Below are 16,305 nucleotides of genomic sequence, written 5' to 3'. Positions count from 1 at the left end.
TCAAACATTTACCTGAAAACATGTTCTAATAGTTGTACTTCTCCTCTTTTCTTTAAGTTGGAATTTGCTGTCCGAGACACCACAGTGTGGCAACTGTGAGCAAATGCGGCTGACTTTTTAAACAGAGTACAAATTCACAAAGGAAACAGCTTTGTTTGGAATTTGAACTGTTTTATTAAGTGAACAGGCACTGAATGCCGAAATAACACCACAGCCATTTGCTTGATATTCAGCATGCAGTTTTCATACAAAGCTTTTCATTACCTCGTTACAAGGGGATAGAGAGAAAATCTTTAATAGGGAATGGGATACAAAGGAGAGAGGCCATTCCCCTTCTTTTCCACTGCATTCAAGATCCAGCAGTCCAGCAATCCCTGACCATTATTGTGACAATACTATGCATTCATGTGTATTGGATGACAGACAATGAAGCTTTAAAAAGCCAATCATGGCTTTATTTTATAATCTCTTTTGCATTTCATTTATTTTCCTGGTTTATTAACCTTATGCAGACTAATTTTTTTTGATGACACAGAATATTCTTAACAGAAGCCAGGATCTTCATGCGAAATGAAAAGATGGAAGAAAATGGCAGATAGACACTCTGATTCCTGAAGTTTATATATTAGATCTCATGTTCTTGATTCAATAACTGTGACTTCACCAACATTATCCAGTTCAATCTCATAGGGAAATTGTTCATTACAGTATTAAAGTCGCAGTAAATCACTATTCCTCAATTACTAAATTAATGAACCCCCTATACTAAACAAAAGATTTCAATGTTTTGCATGTGATTCCCTTTAATACAAGTCATGTACCTTGTGTATATGTTTCTCCTGCACTATATACAATTTTATTTTATGTTTTATTTTGTTTGTTTGCTGCCCATCTTGTCTCTGGATTGCACATAAAAAAACTCAACAAACTTTAATACAATATATTCATAAGTCAAAATGAGCATTGAATTAATAAAACAATATAACTAATCTTCTCTCAAAATGGAAGATTGTCTTAAATCTTCTACTTGGTAACCAAACAAAAGACATTAATTTATGCAATGCAATGCATCATTAACTATTGGAATACACTGGATGTGAAGATGATCTGCTGGGACATCTGGTCGAAATTCACTGCCACATGATTTAATGATTATCGCTAAAAGGAATGGATTTTGCTGAAAGAAATATAACCTCCACAGTAGACTGAGACCACTAGCTTGGAACTGTATGTTGGAACTTCACAAATTTGCAGTAGTAATTAATGAATTACGAACATGGATCTATGAAAATACTCAGAAGTTAATATGTGTGCAGTATTACAAAACAAAAATATAAACTTTCCAGATAAATTTAACAATTCAGGGGCAATCTTCCGAACAAAATTTATTTACTTTTGATCTTGACCAGGGTTTGATTAGAAGTTGCATTCAAAATGTTTAGCCTGGGCAAAATAAATGTACGAAAGCAATTTTCAATCTGTTTTGAGAATGTAGAGCAGAGGTGTCAAACTCAAGGCCCGGGGGCCGGATGCAGCCTGTGGGGCGCTTAGATCTGGCCCATGGGGCTTCCTTGGAAACAGCAAAGGACTGGCCCGTGGTGCCTCTGCCAGCAAAAATGGAGCTCAGGAGGGCCATGCACATTTTCAGCTGCGCTGGTCTCCTGCAACTCTCTGCCAGAGAAAACAGCTCAGTTTGCGCTGACAGAGTGCTCAGGCCACCACAGGTGCCTCTGACATGTATGATGTTGAGCTCACCATGCCCACCCTGGCCACGCCTACCCTGGCCACACCCACCCTGGCCACACCCACCTCCCCCCGGGGCAAATACAACCCTGATGCGGCCCTCAATGAAATCGAATTTGTCTAGAGAGAATTTATATTGGTTTTTATTTCTTCTCCCAAGGACAAAAAAAATCAACACTACCCAATGGGAATTCTGAAGACTAGAAAAATGGGACTGCTTTTGCATGCACAGATGTCCAACAATCCAACAGTAATACAGGCAATGTAAATGATTGTGAGGAAGGACAAAGTTAACAAAAATGTATCCCTTACTCAATCCCATAGCATTCATATCCTTTTGTCTTTGATAGTTGTCGTCTCCTATAAATTAAGCTCAAAGCAGCAGACTTTCTAGCTACATCTCTTTCTTCTATATTTGTGGCTTGGCGGCCCAGTTGGGGGAGAAGGGAACCAGATCAAGTGAGTGGCGGGCCAGCACGCACATGCATGCACATGCAGGTCAATTGCAAGTTGAGCTGCATGCACATGCACGCCAGTCTGACGCTCATGTGAGTTGAGCTGCCCATGTGTGTGCACTAGGCCACTGCTCATGTGGCCCGGTTGCAAATAGACCACAGACCAGGGGTTGGGGATCCCTGCACTAGAGGGAACTAGAAGAAATTTTTACAATTAATATATATTACAATTAAAGGAGAACACTTCAATTTACTAATACAGAATGAAACAAAATATTTTAACACTATATCAAATATATATCACAGCTACATCAAAGGATATTTTTGGACAATAGACCCAGAAATTAATTTTAAGAGCCTCTGTCTCTATGTTTAAAAGACGCTATGGAAGAGGAACAAGTTCTATCTACCAAGATTGATTTGAAAGTGGATTGACAGGCTACAATAATGATATAGAAAAAGACACTAGACTGGCTACACAAATGATGTCTTAATAATTAAAAGGGATATACAAATAATAAACAAAGAGAGTGACCTGCATAATTTTCCTATACTGCAGTTCCAAAATAGACTTGTAAAAGCTTAGAAGAATTTTCTAATAAAGTATAAAAATGAATCAATTTCTAGGACATTATTTTGAGGAAGCTAAAAATGGAGATTGTTAAAAATAAAAGGAATATAAAGTTGATTATTTGTTCAAGATTAAAATAGATGAGTTGATATCTTTGGTAACCCTTAATGGATTTTTGCTGAATTCAGAACTGAAATGATGAGGCTTTAAAGATTTGTTTAAAGATATTGGCATCCTTCAGTCTCAAGAGACTATGGTATCGGGCTCTGGAAAGAGATCCTAAAACAGCATCTAGTGTGACTAAAAAGGCCAATTCGAGAGTGGCAATCCCTTCCACACTGAGGGCAGATACATTCTGTCCCCTGCCCAGATTTCGCTGTTTCCGGGACTGCCTCTTTGCCTCAGCCTGCCGAACAAGTGTCTCTTCGAATTGGAGAAGGCCATGCTGCGTCTTTAGCCTCCAAGCTGAACAATCAGAGGTCAAGGTTTCCCAGTTGTTAATGTCCATTCCCAGGGCCTTTAGGTCCCTCTTGCAGATATCCTTATATCGCAGCTGTGGTCTCCCTCTGAGGCACTTTCCCTGCACTAATTCTCCATACAGGAGATCTTTCGGAATCCGACCATCAGCCTTCTCACAACATGCCCCAGCCAGCGTAGGCATCGCTGTTTCAATAGTGTATATATGCTAGAAATTCCAGCATGTTCCAAGACTGCGCTATTTGGAACTTTGTCCTGCCAGATGATGCCAAGAATTCGTCGGAGACAACACATATGAAAGGTGTTCAACTTTCTCTCCTGCCATCCAAGACTCACTGCAGTACAAGAGTGTCTTCAGGACGCAGGCTCTATAGACCTGGATCTTTGTATGTTCTGTCAGCTTCTTATTAAGCAATACTCTCTTTGTAAGTCTGGAAAATGTGGTGGCCGCTTTACCAATATGTTTAAAGATAAGAAGATAGAATATGGGAAGAAAAGCTCATTTGTTGCATTTTAGAAGGACGTCATAAGTTACTAAAATAGTTTAAACTTGTGAGGAAGTATTTCTTTACATATATTTTCTTTTCCTTTAGGATAGTTCTATTTTTCTTTCTTTTCTATTATATCTTCTATTTATCTTTTTATTCTTGTATTGATCTTAGTTTGTATTGGTTTTTGTTGCAATGTTAATTTTTAATAAAATTACTGTACTAAAAATGGAATGTAAACTATATCCAGTATAGTTTTCTAAGTATACAATTTTATAGGACAGGATATACTTTGGATATTTTGTCGCGGTTTAGTATTTTCTGATCAAAATATCTACGTTTAAAATCTTCCAATTTTGGGAGTGGCAACGTATCTATCTTAATATATATACTTTCACTTTTGTCTTTTTTTTAAATGAAAGATAATTTAATATTGGAAGTTGTCCCAAGATAGGTGATGTTCCTAATATGGGGAAAAAAGCATATAACAAAGACTAAAAGTTGCATTTAGAAAATATCTATTTCAGTAAATTTACATTGCTTCATGTATTGAATTTACATATAAACATTTCTTTTGTTAAGAAAAGTTGAACACAGAACTGAATCCAGATGTTTAAATAGATTTTAAAAAGTCATTAAAAGACACAGCAGCCTGGAATGTTGTTCTACTAATGAAAACAGTGCAATGGAAAGCCTGCAACTGTAAGTACGATATTAATACATAAAGCCGTATTTGTCCACCACTATTGTTAGAATCTGATACACAGAATGGCCAAATTTCATAGATGCAAAATGCTACAGGTCTGTCACAGTTCTGAAAGTGGAAACCTACCAGGTAGTGGGAGTCTTAAATGAAAGCACAACCATTGCTTAATGAGCCATGGTGGTGCAGTGGTTAGAATCAGGGTTAGACTTCAAAAATTTTAGCAAGGGGTACTCTGCCCGGTTGCAGAGAAATGGGCGTGGACATGGTGGGTGTAGCCTAATTGGCCTCCTGCACCATGGATGAGGGGCGTTTCTGCCTTCCCCGGCCTCCTGAGGCTTTTTTCGAGCCTCCGGGAGGGCGAAAACAGCCTCCCCAGGCTCTGGAGGGCCTCTGGATGCCAGTTCCCAAACTTCCAGTAGGCCCATTTTTCACCCTCCCTGAGCCTCCGTGCATGCCCTGCACTTACCTGCATCCAAAACGGATCATGAGGGGATTCATGATCCGTGTGATTTGGGGGATCTCCGAACTGCACAGAATCTTAGCTAGAGGTTCTCCCGAACCTCTGTGAACCCCCAGCAGCCCACCCCTGGTTAGAATGCAGTACTGCAGGCTACTTCTGCTGCCTGCCGGCTGCCTGCAATTTGGCTGTTTGAATCTCACCAGGCTCAAGGTTGACTCAGCCTTCCATCCTTCCAAGATCAGTAAAATGAGGACCCCGATTGTTGGGGGCAATATACTGACTCTGTAAACCACTTAGAGAAGGCTGTAAAGCACTGTGAAATGGTATGTAAGTCTAAATGCTATTGCTATTAATGCTGCAAAAACCAGAGAGCTGGTTTAGAGCTTTCCTACTGCAAACATTGGTGCTCTTCCTGCCTTAGATGTAGCCTACACAGCATACAGTTACACTTCGACATTATCGGGCTCACCATTATCAGCATCTTTCATTGGGCTTCATATATTTTTTTTGCAGGGCTGTCTGATGGGTGTGATGAGTCTATTTCAGTTCCTGATGACATTATTATAATCACTTTGCTGAATTACCATAAAGCCCAGGAAATAAGCTATTACCCAGCATCAGTCCTCCCAAACATTATCACAGAGCACTGTGTATTCACAGAACAGCATAAACTGTCAAAATTAGAGTCCATTTAAAACAGCAGCTGTTCCTTCTTTTCTAAGCAAGCACTCAATGTAAAAACCTCACTCTATGCTAGTCTCCTTTTAATGCGGCTTTCAACAATTAAGAAGAAACAGCCAATCTTTTCTAAAATGACATATTTTAAATGGAAATTTCTTCCTCACCAAGCTCTATGCCTTCAGTAACTAACAAGTGGGAAGAAAAACAAACTTCCCAATGGATTTTTTTTTCTCCACTAGTAGATTAAGATAGTAGAACTAAAGAGTTAAGCATTATTATTTGCTCTTGACTTCTTTTCATAATAAATTATCCCTCTGCTATCTTGAACTCTGAGCATTTATTCATCTATCAATTTATATGATAACTCAGTTATAGTACATCATAACTAAGACTTGATTGAAACATCTGGCACAAACACTTTCCACTGAGGTGGCAGTATCAACCAAACACTTTCCATGAGATTATGCTTACAGGTATATTTATTTTGAGAAGTAAAATGGGTCTTGTCTTTGCATTATATATTTAATGCACATTATTTTGTTATAATTAAGTACAATATTCCAGTTGGATTAATTTGCAGAGTATAAAGAAAATCTATCAATGTTTAGTTGGGATATTAGGCATATATTTAAAGATAAGATAATAGATTATTTTAGTTTATTTTTCCTTTGCTACCACTGTTCAAGCCACAGGTGCCCTCAGCATTATTTCCTTAGCAATTTACAAGAGAATGGCTCTTTGGGACAAACTAATAGTGTCCCATGACTGTTTCCAGGAGTTCTAGAGGAAAACACATCTATTAGCTTCTGGACCTTCCTTGCTTCCCCCCCCCCCCACTCCCCCACCCAAAGAATGACCATAGGAACAACTCTACGCTAAAACGAGCAATATTCCAACACAGCATTTAGTCCACATTTACAGTGGAAGCATAGTGATAGGCACTAAAGGCAACTAACCAACTAGTCAATGGGGTGCAAAAGTTTTATTTCTGATCAAGCTGAAAGGAAAAAGAGATACACTGATGGACAGACTGGCTGACTTCCAACTTCGGCAAAAGTTTCCTCTCAAAATCCATCCTAACATTTATTTGATAATGGAAAATAAGTACTTCAGCCTGCCTATAGTTATGCCTAAATATATTATAGTTTTCGTTATTTTAGATTAACTAGAAGTTAATAGTCTATGGCAGGGTTGTCAAACTCAAGGCCCAGGGACCAAATCCGGCTCACAGAGTCCTTAGATCTGGCCCCACCAAGTGCCTCTGCCAGCAAAAATGAAGCTCGGAAGGAATGCAAACAGCCCTCTCAAGCTCCATTTTCCCTGGCATAGAGTTGCAGGAGGCCGTCGCAGCCAAAAACGGAGCTCACAAGAGCCTCAGGCAACCCTCCCAAGCTCCATTTTCGCTGGCAGAGGGTTTCAGGAGGCCGTCATAACTGAAAATGGAGCTTGGCAGCCCATTTTCGCTGGCAGAGCGCTCAGGCCACCACAGGTGCCCCCGATACGAGTGATGTCGAATTGGCCACACCCACCCTGTCCCCCCGAGGTCAAACACAACTCTGATGCAGCCGTCATTGAAATTGAGTTTGACACCTCTGGTCTATGGAGATTCTCAGTCATCCATGTCCCAGTTCAAGAGTCCAGTTGCCTTTTGAAAAAGCACCTTTGGTAGAAGTTAATAGAGACTTTCAAATACTCTCACTAACAAAGAGGAGACATATGTCAACTATGAAAAAGACCATATGCTATTGGTGATCCTCCATGAAATGCCTTTCCTGGTGAAGATATCCACCTATTTGAAAATCAACTTTTGATCTACGTAGAGAAGGGCAGCTTTATTTTCTTGGACATTAACTGTGAATTTTACCCCTTGCGTATTTTGACATTTTCTTACTGCTTTAAAATGTTTCTCATTTTTATTTTATTACCCCAGTTATTCTAGAAAACTGCATACCAAACATTTTCAGTATTTGTTGTAAAGAAATTGCTATGCGACAGGGAAAGGAGCAGTGTCGCTTTAAGAGTCAACAGTAAATTACCTTGCCCCAAAGAGTGGAATAATTAGCTGTTAGTAGCTTATTAAAAGAATGGCAAAGGCCAAGCAGCCATCTGGGATCTCCAGTTTCCTCTGATTGTTATTATGTCAAGATCAGCAAGCTGTATTACTTCTCATGTCACTGGGCTAGCCCTTATTTTACATGTAGATTTTAATGAAAGATACACCACTTTAAAATTAGGAATTCATAAGATGCACTATTAGTACGCTTTTATAAAATGAACAGCTTGGCTCTCTACTTCCAGATCACTAAATACTTTAAGTGAGAGTGAGACACTCGCATAAGCGTGCATATGTGCGCGTACACATATGCACAGGGTGAGGGAGAGAGAGATCAATTAAATATTCACTTTGTGTCAAGTGAAACCTGAGCCCCATCACAAACAGCACACTCTAATAATACATCAGAGGACACTATTTTTCTTCTGTTTACACACAATGCAGCCATAATGCCTCCAACTCCCAGAGGAATCATTCTTCTTAATGAAAATTAAAACCAAGTCAGACTCAGATACTTATTCACAAATAAAGAGGAATGGCTTTAACATAAAAGAGATACATTAGTGTTGCGTTCACTCAAATTACTTAGTATAATCCCTAACATATTGTTATGCTCTCTTCTCCCACACATTATACGTAAAATATGAGCCTCTTAACTATACATAGAAATACATTTTATACTGAGATTTAAGAACACTGTGCCATTTAACTATGTTATTAAATATATAAGACTTTCCTGAATTAAAGACATCAAAAAAAATTGTAGCTATTTTATATAAATATTTTAGAAGTTTATAACTCAATAGGATTGAATCAAACAAAAATTGCAAGATTTTTTTTCCTTGAATTCACAAAAAAAACAAAACAAAACCCAAGGCAGCAAAAATTGGGTGAGAAATGGAGAAATCTTCCATCTAAAATAAATTAATTAACTAAGCCTTTCTCAAACCACCTTTCTCCAGATCTCTTGTATTCCAAAATATCTGTCATGTTCCAGATCTGTTGAGATCATGGGCTCTCTGTGACAACTGGAAACTGGGGACTTGCTGTCATAAATAATTATCTGGTTCAGGAAGACCAGAGAATCTTAAATAAGAGAGATTTTTTTATGAAAAGAAAAGCCAAACCTACAGTATTGACTAAAACTTGCAAACTGTTGGTTAAGCAAATGAAACTTAAATAGATATTTATACAATGAGTCAATTCTTCTTTGAATACAAAATATTTTTAAAATTAGCTATGATTGCCCTAGTTTTTGCTGCTGTAAAAAATAAGCAAAAATAATGCCATATGATTGCAGAACAGGTTAGATATATTTTACATAGACAACCCAATTTGTCTACATGAGAAATGATCAGTTTTTTTGGGCGGGGCTTCCAAAATAACCAATTTTGTTGTATATATGATATACAATGACAATAAAGGCTATACTAAAATAATTTTTTTTCCAGGGAACTCCATGGAGAGGCTTTGACCTAGTTCCCTGCTGCTTGGAGAAAAGTCATCATACTGGACAGCCATCCAATCAGCAAAACAAAAATAACAATAACTCCCTACAGCTTCATATGAAGATGACAGCTAGATAAATACAGGTGTTTCTAGGAGATCACCGAACTTAGCTAACAGACAAGCCAGCAGTATCATGTACCAGAAGGGGGAGAGGTTCATGTGAGTGCATGCCCACACCCATAATTCTATGTGTCCCGGCCCATGCATCTGCACGTGACCCCCCTCCTCCCCCACCCACTCCTGGCATGTGATGACCTGGTAGGCCCATTTTTCTTTCTCACCTGGCTCCAGATCCTCTCTATGCGTCTGGGGAGGATGAAAACAGCCTTTCCCACCCCCTCGGAGGCCCTCTGGAGGCCTGAAATGGCCCATTTCCCAACTTCCGGTTGGACAGGAAGTGACTTTTTTTGCTGTCCCCAGCCTCTAGAGCCTCTCTAGGAGTCTCTGGAGGCTGGGGACAGCAAAAAATGTCACTTCCTGTCCAACCGGAAGTTGGGAAATGGGCCATTTCGGGCCTCCGGAGGGCCTCCAAGAGGGTGGAAAAGGCTGTTTTCGCCCTCCCCAGACGCATAGAGAGGATCTAGAGCCAGGTGAGAAAGAAAAATAGGCCTTTCTCCCCCCACCCCCCACCCCCAGGCCCTCCAGAGGCAAGAATCAGCATGTTTCCCTACTTCTGGTGGGCCCAGAAGGCCCAAAAATCAGCTGGTCAGCATGCGCATGTACACCAGAACTGAGCTGGCATGCCCATTAATATGGCTACGCATGCCACCTGTGACACCCATGCCATAGGTTCGCCATCACAGATCTTGATGATCAATCAGATTATGGGAACAAACATGGTTGTAGAAATTATACATTCAACCTCCTGATCTATAAAATTCTCTTGCTGCCTTTTATACCAGACTGACTTCATTATTGCCTTTAAAAAAAACCTCAAAACCTACATTTCCCCACAATAGCATCACCCGTCTTTCTCAAGCTGTCATCAACCCAGATATAGGAGGATGAAAGATCAATTCTCCCACACATTCTTTCCCATAACTAGAGCATAGTTTTGAGTTGACATTTCATCTAATACAGGAGAAAAGATCACATGACTTCTAATCCATGATATTTCTCATAAGAAATGTTCATTCATAAGTCAATTTCCTCTCTTTTCTATGTTAATTGCTTATTTTTAAATAACACTGTTATTCAGATTGAAAACTGCATCCCAGCAAAATCTAAAGAACAGCTGCCTTTCAATCCACACATGGATATGGAATATCAGTTCAACTTCAGACTGAACACATCCAACTAACTTTTATATACTGTACATAGACACACACAGGAAATGAACCAGTTTTCTAATAACTAGAGCTTACCACAGGATAAATGTTTCATAGTCTTTGGGGTATAAAATGCCATTTATGTGCCATTTTTTAAAACAAGTCTCCTTCACAACCCGCTTTAATTTTTTGCATTTCAACGATAAATGTTTATCTTTCAGATAAATGTAAAATGTTTTTATCTTTTAGAAAGACACACACTTCAAAATGGAGTTTCAAGTAAATAAAAGCTATAATATCCAGTGAAAATTACAAATCAACAACTTAACCATTTTAGTTGAAGCTGGTATTGCAGATGTAACAAAGCTATTTCTCTTTGTAATTAGACACTATTGCAGCACATTCTTCTAATTATTAGTTACTGATAGTTTGCTTAAATATTTGTGTAAACTCTGGCTACATAGCTAATCATATTCACAAGACTTTTAAATCTCAATGGTATGGGTATAAAGGAATACAGATATTTATTTAGATCACACTAAGCATGTAAAAAGAGATCAGTGAATTTACCCTGGCCACCTTGCCTTCAGCATTATTTACCTTGCTTCGATAGCTCAACATACATTTCAGTGACATAAATCCAACTTAAAGAAAATTCCTTCCCAGTGATTGATCTGTCTGTCTGTCTTGGACTTGAACATATCTTTCTGTTCTCTTTGTACCTTTTAATGACATTTTACTTGCAAACTTATAAAAAGACATCTAACAAATTTACACTTTATTCTATAGTCAAAGGCAACTGAGCAGGTTTCATTTCTTTTTTCAGAAAAAAATATGCATATAACCTAAGATTGGTTTCTGACCCAAGGATCCATAAATTAAGTGTTCTTTCACACAGTATAGTGCAGAAATTGTAAACTAAAAGAAGGATTAGGAAATGGCAGGGGTTGGTTGCAGAGATTGTTTGATATTGTTGTGTTGTATAGGTGTTGTGTGGTTTGGAGATGCTGTATAAACCCAGGCATTGCTGTTATTGTTGTTGTTTTTAATTGCAAAGTCGTGTCCGACCCATCGCGACCCCATGGACAACGTTCCTCCAGGCCTTCCTGTCCTCTACCATCCTCTGGAGTCCATTTAAGCTCACGCCTACTGCTTTGGTGACTCCATCCAACCACCTCATTCTGTTGTCCCATGCTTCTTTTGCCCTCAATCTTTCCCAGCATTAGACATAAACCCAGGCATACCAGGACAAAAAAAAAAAAAGACAATTTGAGGTCCCATCAGGAGCAGGCAGGATATGAGAGAGAAGGCTGCAGAATAGATTGGTTGGTGGAAAAGACTGAACATTTGGAACTAACAGATGAGATATTCTTGAGGAGAGTCTGAGAAAAATGTTGGAATTCCAAGAAGCTCAATAAATACTTATTTTGTCTTCTGCAAGTAGAAATACTGCATCTATTTAATAGTGTAAGCATTTTAAAGTAATAAGGAACACCTTGTGGATTTGGGATGGTGAGAAGGACTCAGTGAAAACAACTGTAAAAGCCTCCATATGGAAAAGCTGTATCGTCTGTTCAGGAATACATTAAAAATAACCACAAATTATTTACCTATAAGTGCTATAACAAATACACTGCACGTTAGAGGAAAACGGTGTGTATGTGTGCAGAAAGTTTCTACCTCTTTTCCCACCCTCTATCACACAGGTGTCAAACTCACGTCACATTATCAACATGTGACATTTTGTGATGTTTGTCCCATTTGTGGAGCTGGGTGGGTGTGGCCTATGTTTGACGCATCCAGCCCGTGGGCCATTACTTTAACACCCCTGCTATCATATGATGGCAGTGGTCACTGGGCTTTAGTATCCAGAGACAAGATAAGTTATTTATTTTATTTTATTTTATTTTATTTTATTTTATTTTATTTTTTTATTTTTTTATTTTATTTTATTTTATTTTATTTTATTTTATTATTTTATTTTATTTTATTTTATTTTATTTTATTTTATTTTATTTTATTTTATTTTATTTTATTTTATTATTTTATTTTATTTTATTTTATTTTATTTTATTTTATTATTTTATTTTATTTTATTTTATTTTATTTTATTTTATTTTATTTTATTTTATTTTATTTTATTTTATTTTATTTCTATACCGCCCTTCTCCTGAGGGACTCAGGGCAGTGTACAGCCGAGATAAAACATTGCATATAAAATTTAAAAACAGTTTAAAAAACAATTAAATAATTTCGGCCCAAGATTTAAAACAACCCAATTAAAATCAAATTCAATTAAAACTGAGAGGATGGGATCAAGCCAGCCCGGCTAGATGGAATAAGTGTGTTTTCAGGGCCTGACAAAAAGTCCGGAGGTCTGATATCGTGCGTATCTCAGGGGGTAGGTCATTCCAGAGGGCAGGTGCTGCCACAGAGAAGACTCTCCCCCTGGGAGTCACCAGCCGGCACTGTCTGGCCGACGGCACCCTGAGGAGGCCCTCTCTGTGCGAGTGAACCGGTCGGTGGGAGGCTATTGGCGGCAGAAGGCGGTCTCGCAGATACCCCGGCCCTAAGCCATGGAGCACTTTAAAGGTGGTCACCAACACTTTGAAGCCCACCCAGAAGACCACAGGAAGCCAGTGCAGCTCGCGCAGAAGAGGTGTCATATGTGAGCGCCCCGTCGCTCCCATAATCCCCCGCGCGGCCGCATTCTGGACTAACTGCAGCCTCCGGGTGCACCCCAAGGGGAGCCCCATGTAGAGAGCATTGCAGTAGTCCAGGCAGGAAGTGACAAGTGCTTGAGTGACCGTGCGTAGGGAGTCCCGATCCAGTGGGTGATACGCCGGTGCAACTGGTGTATCAGGCGAACCTGATAAAAAGCCCCCCTGGCCATGGCCGTCATGTGCTCTTCTAAAGACAGCCGTGCATCCAGGAGGATGCCTAAGTTGCGAGCCCTCTCCGTGGAGGCCAGTGATTCGCCCCCAATAGCCAGCGATGGCACCAGCTGGCTATATCGGGATGCCGGGAGCCACAGCCACTCAGTCTTGGAAGGGTTGAGTCGGAGCCTGTTTCTCCCCATCCAGGCCCGCACGGCCTCCAGGCACTGGGACATCACTTTAAGGGCATTGTTGGGGTGGCCTGGGGTGGAGATGTACAGCTGAATGTCGTCAGCGTACTGATGGAACTCCACCGCAAAGCCACAGATAATCTCACCCAGCGACTTTACATAAATGTTGAACAGAAGGGGCGAGAGGACCAACCCTTGTGGCACCCCACAAGCAAGGCGCCTCGGGGTCGACCGCTGCCCCCCTGTCAACAGAGATTGCGACCAGTCAGAAAGGTAGGAGGAGAACCACCGCAGAATGGTGCCCCCCACCCCCAGCCCCTTCAACCGGTGCAACATGATACCATGGTCGATGGTATCAAAAGCCGCTGAGAGATCTAACAGGACCAGGATAGAGGAACAACACCTATCCCGAGCCCTCCAGAGACCTTCCACCAACGCGACCAATGCCGTTTCCGTGCTGTGCCCAGGCCGGAAGCTGGACTGGAGCGGGTCTAGATAGACAGCTTCATCCAGGTACTGGGGAAGCTGTCGCACCACCACACTCTCAACAACCTTCGCAACGAAGCGAAGGTTGGAGACTGGACGATAGTTAGCCAAAACAGCCGGATCCAGAGAGGGCTTCTTGAGGAGGGGCCTCACCACCGCTTCTTTCAAAGCGGCCGGCAGGACCCCCTCACTCAGAGAAGCGTTAACAATCCTCTGGAGCCAGCCTCGTGTAACCTCCCGAGAAGGCAGTACCAACCAGGAGGGACACGTTGACAAGTTGTCAATATGTGAGCAAGAGAGGCCAAAGGAAATACTGTGGAATATATTAGGAAGTCTATATCAGTGGCCACATCGCTCTATCTGACAAGAAGAAGAGAAAACAGAAACTCTTGCAGCTACAGTATGGAAGAGCTGCAGGTGGAGAGGATACCCCAGTTAAGCTTAAGATAAGGGAAAGGGATTTGTTTATTGATTCATTTATTACATGTGTAGTCCACCTGACTCTCAGCAGGATTTAAGAAACATCCTATGAGCTCTGGTTAAAAATCTTTCAGCTAATGTTAAAGCAACAAGAAAATAGCCTGAGGCTGAAGAAAAGGTGATATACACAACAGACCAGAGCATGAAATTAGCAAGTGAAACTAGTTTAGGAAAGTTTAAACAGATATTAGTACCACTAAAAGGCATACCAGTATCTTAAAAGGCATTTTGCATATCCACCTAACCTTGTAAGAAAAACCCTAAGCATATTAAAATCCCAAAATTAACAGAATACATGGATATAGACTCTCCCCTCCCCCCCCAACATTTGAGAGTGGGCAACTGTACTTGCCTGGGCATGTGCAGTAGCTAAATTTTGTGTTGCTGTATTGAAAGGAAAATATAATTGGTTAAAAATGTAGTTAACTTTGTTCTAAATATTATCTTAATTTATAAATTGTTAGAGAATATATATAGTTTTATTTTAGACTTTTTAAAGTTTTAGATTTATGTCACCTGGATAACAGCTGTATTAACATAGTAATAGAGGAATGAATGTTATGCTGTGTGATTTATTTTGCTACTTGTTAGTATATTATTGTATTTATTAGTTTCACTCTGTTTTTGTTCTTTTAAATTGTACAGGTCATAGACCGAATAAATATTGATTGCATTTTCATAGCCAGAAAAGCAACGGGTTAGTGGTTTAGTATATAACATTAAATGGAAAGCCTAAGAGATTACTCCATTTTATCTGGCAGAAATATTATAGATTAGTAAAAAGGCAATCTTACATGAGAACAATGTACCTGAATATATCTGTAGGTATCGACTTAGGGAATGTCCGTATGTAGCTCATGAAGGAGTCATGAAATGTGGGCATCAGATATCCTCACTGATATCTGGTCTGACTTTCCAAATGCTACATTTTTCCACCAGCCAAAGAGATCCATAGATCTTTGTTTCGGATCTTGTTAACACCTCCTGTGTTGTTGGCTTCATTCTCAGAGAGGTTTCTTGCTTTTCCACTACCTTCTGGGTACATGCCTGGTCTAACAGCCACATCTGTTCCAACACCATAGTAATTATCTGAATAGACTCTAGGCCCAAATTCTTTCATTATTTCTCTTCTTCATACAGTAGCAATTTATCTTGCGTCTGGATTTCCTCCTAATTTTCTTAATGAGTAAATCTGTGTAATGTACACTGTATGTTAACTGCATTCTGCCCCATAATTGTAGATGCATCCATCTACCACTACCATGCCTGATAAAAGATGAAGCAACTTTCAAACTGCAAAGACAAATAGGCATTCAGATCTTCTGTTTATATGCCTCAAAGGATTTGAGAAATGTGCTATCATCAGCAGAGAGAAATGGAAAAGTTAAATGCACATAAACACGTATGTGTGTATTCATAAATGAAAAAATAATAGTATTTGATTTTCTCATAAATTAAAACAATAAAATAATTTCAAATGGCTTAATAAACCAGAAAACAAAGCATGCCAGTAAATGTTCCTTCTTCCTTCTTTAAAAGACAAACCACAAAACCATTTCTTCTTGTGACAACAGCACCTGGGTTTTTGTCCCAAACAAATTAGGATCATAATAACTCATGAAGAATGGAGAATGGGCTCTTTATTTATGTTTACCCTAGGTAGTTGTGAGCTTGAGGTTTTGCACAAGCATTTTGCATTCAGTAATGTGAATACTTGTATACCATGTTACAGTAATGTCTGCAGAAAGAATATAACCCAGAAAAAAATAGGTATGCGTAGCTTTGAGTGAAATCAATAAGATCACTTGATTTTCAATTCAGCCTTGAAAAGTTTCCATAAACTCTCAATATTTTAGAATTC

At 39.5% G+C, this 16,305-nt stretch overlaps 1 protein-coding gene across 22 annotated transcripts in view; it reads right to left on the bottom strand.

The window, feature by feature from the left end:
• The window catches only part of NRXN3 (neurexin 3), a 1,226,878-nt gene that overhangs the window by 1,164,273 nt on the left and 46,300 nt on the right, over positions 1 to 16,305 (bottom strand). For 5 of the 22 annotated variants that reach the window (XM_070931446.1, XM_070931448.1, XM_070931449.1 and 2 more), the window contains exon 3: positions 9,321 to 9,350. The exons of the other annotated variants lie outside the window; for them this stretch is intronic. In XM_070931446.1, the coding sequence (XP_070787547.1) occupies positions 9,321 to 9,350 (30 nt within the window). The remainder of the gene's footprint in view (positions 1 to 9,320; positions 9,351 to 16,305) is intronic. 22 annotated transcript variants of the gene reach the window in all.

Source organism: Pituophis catenifer, unplaced genomic scaffold, assembly GCF_029215685.1.
Source record: "Pituophis catenifer annectens isolate HBS135680 unplaced genomic scaffold, rPitCat1.0.hap2 SCAF_1, whole genome shotgun sequence".
NCBI classification, from domain to species: domain Eukaryota; kingdom Metazoa; phylum Chordata; class Lepidosauria; order Squamata; family Colubridae; genus Pituophis; species Pituophis catenifer.
This window is presented reverse-complemented; position numbering and strand designations above follow the sequence as displayed.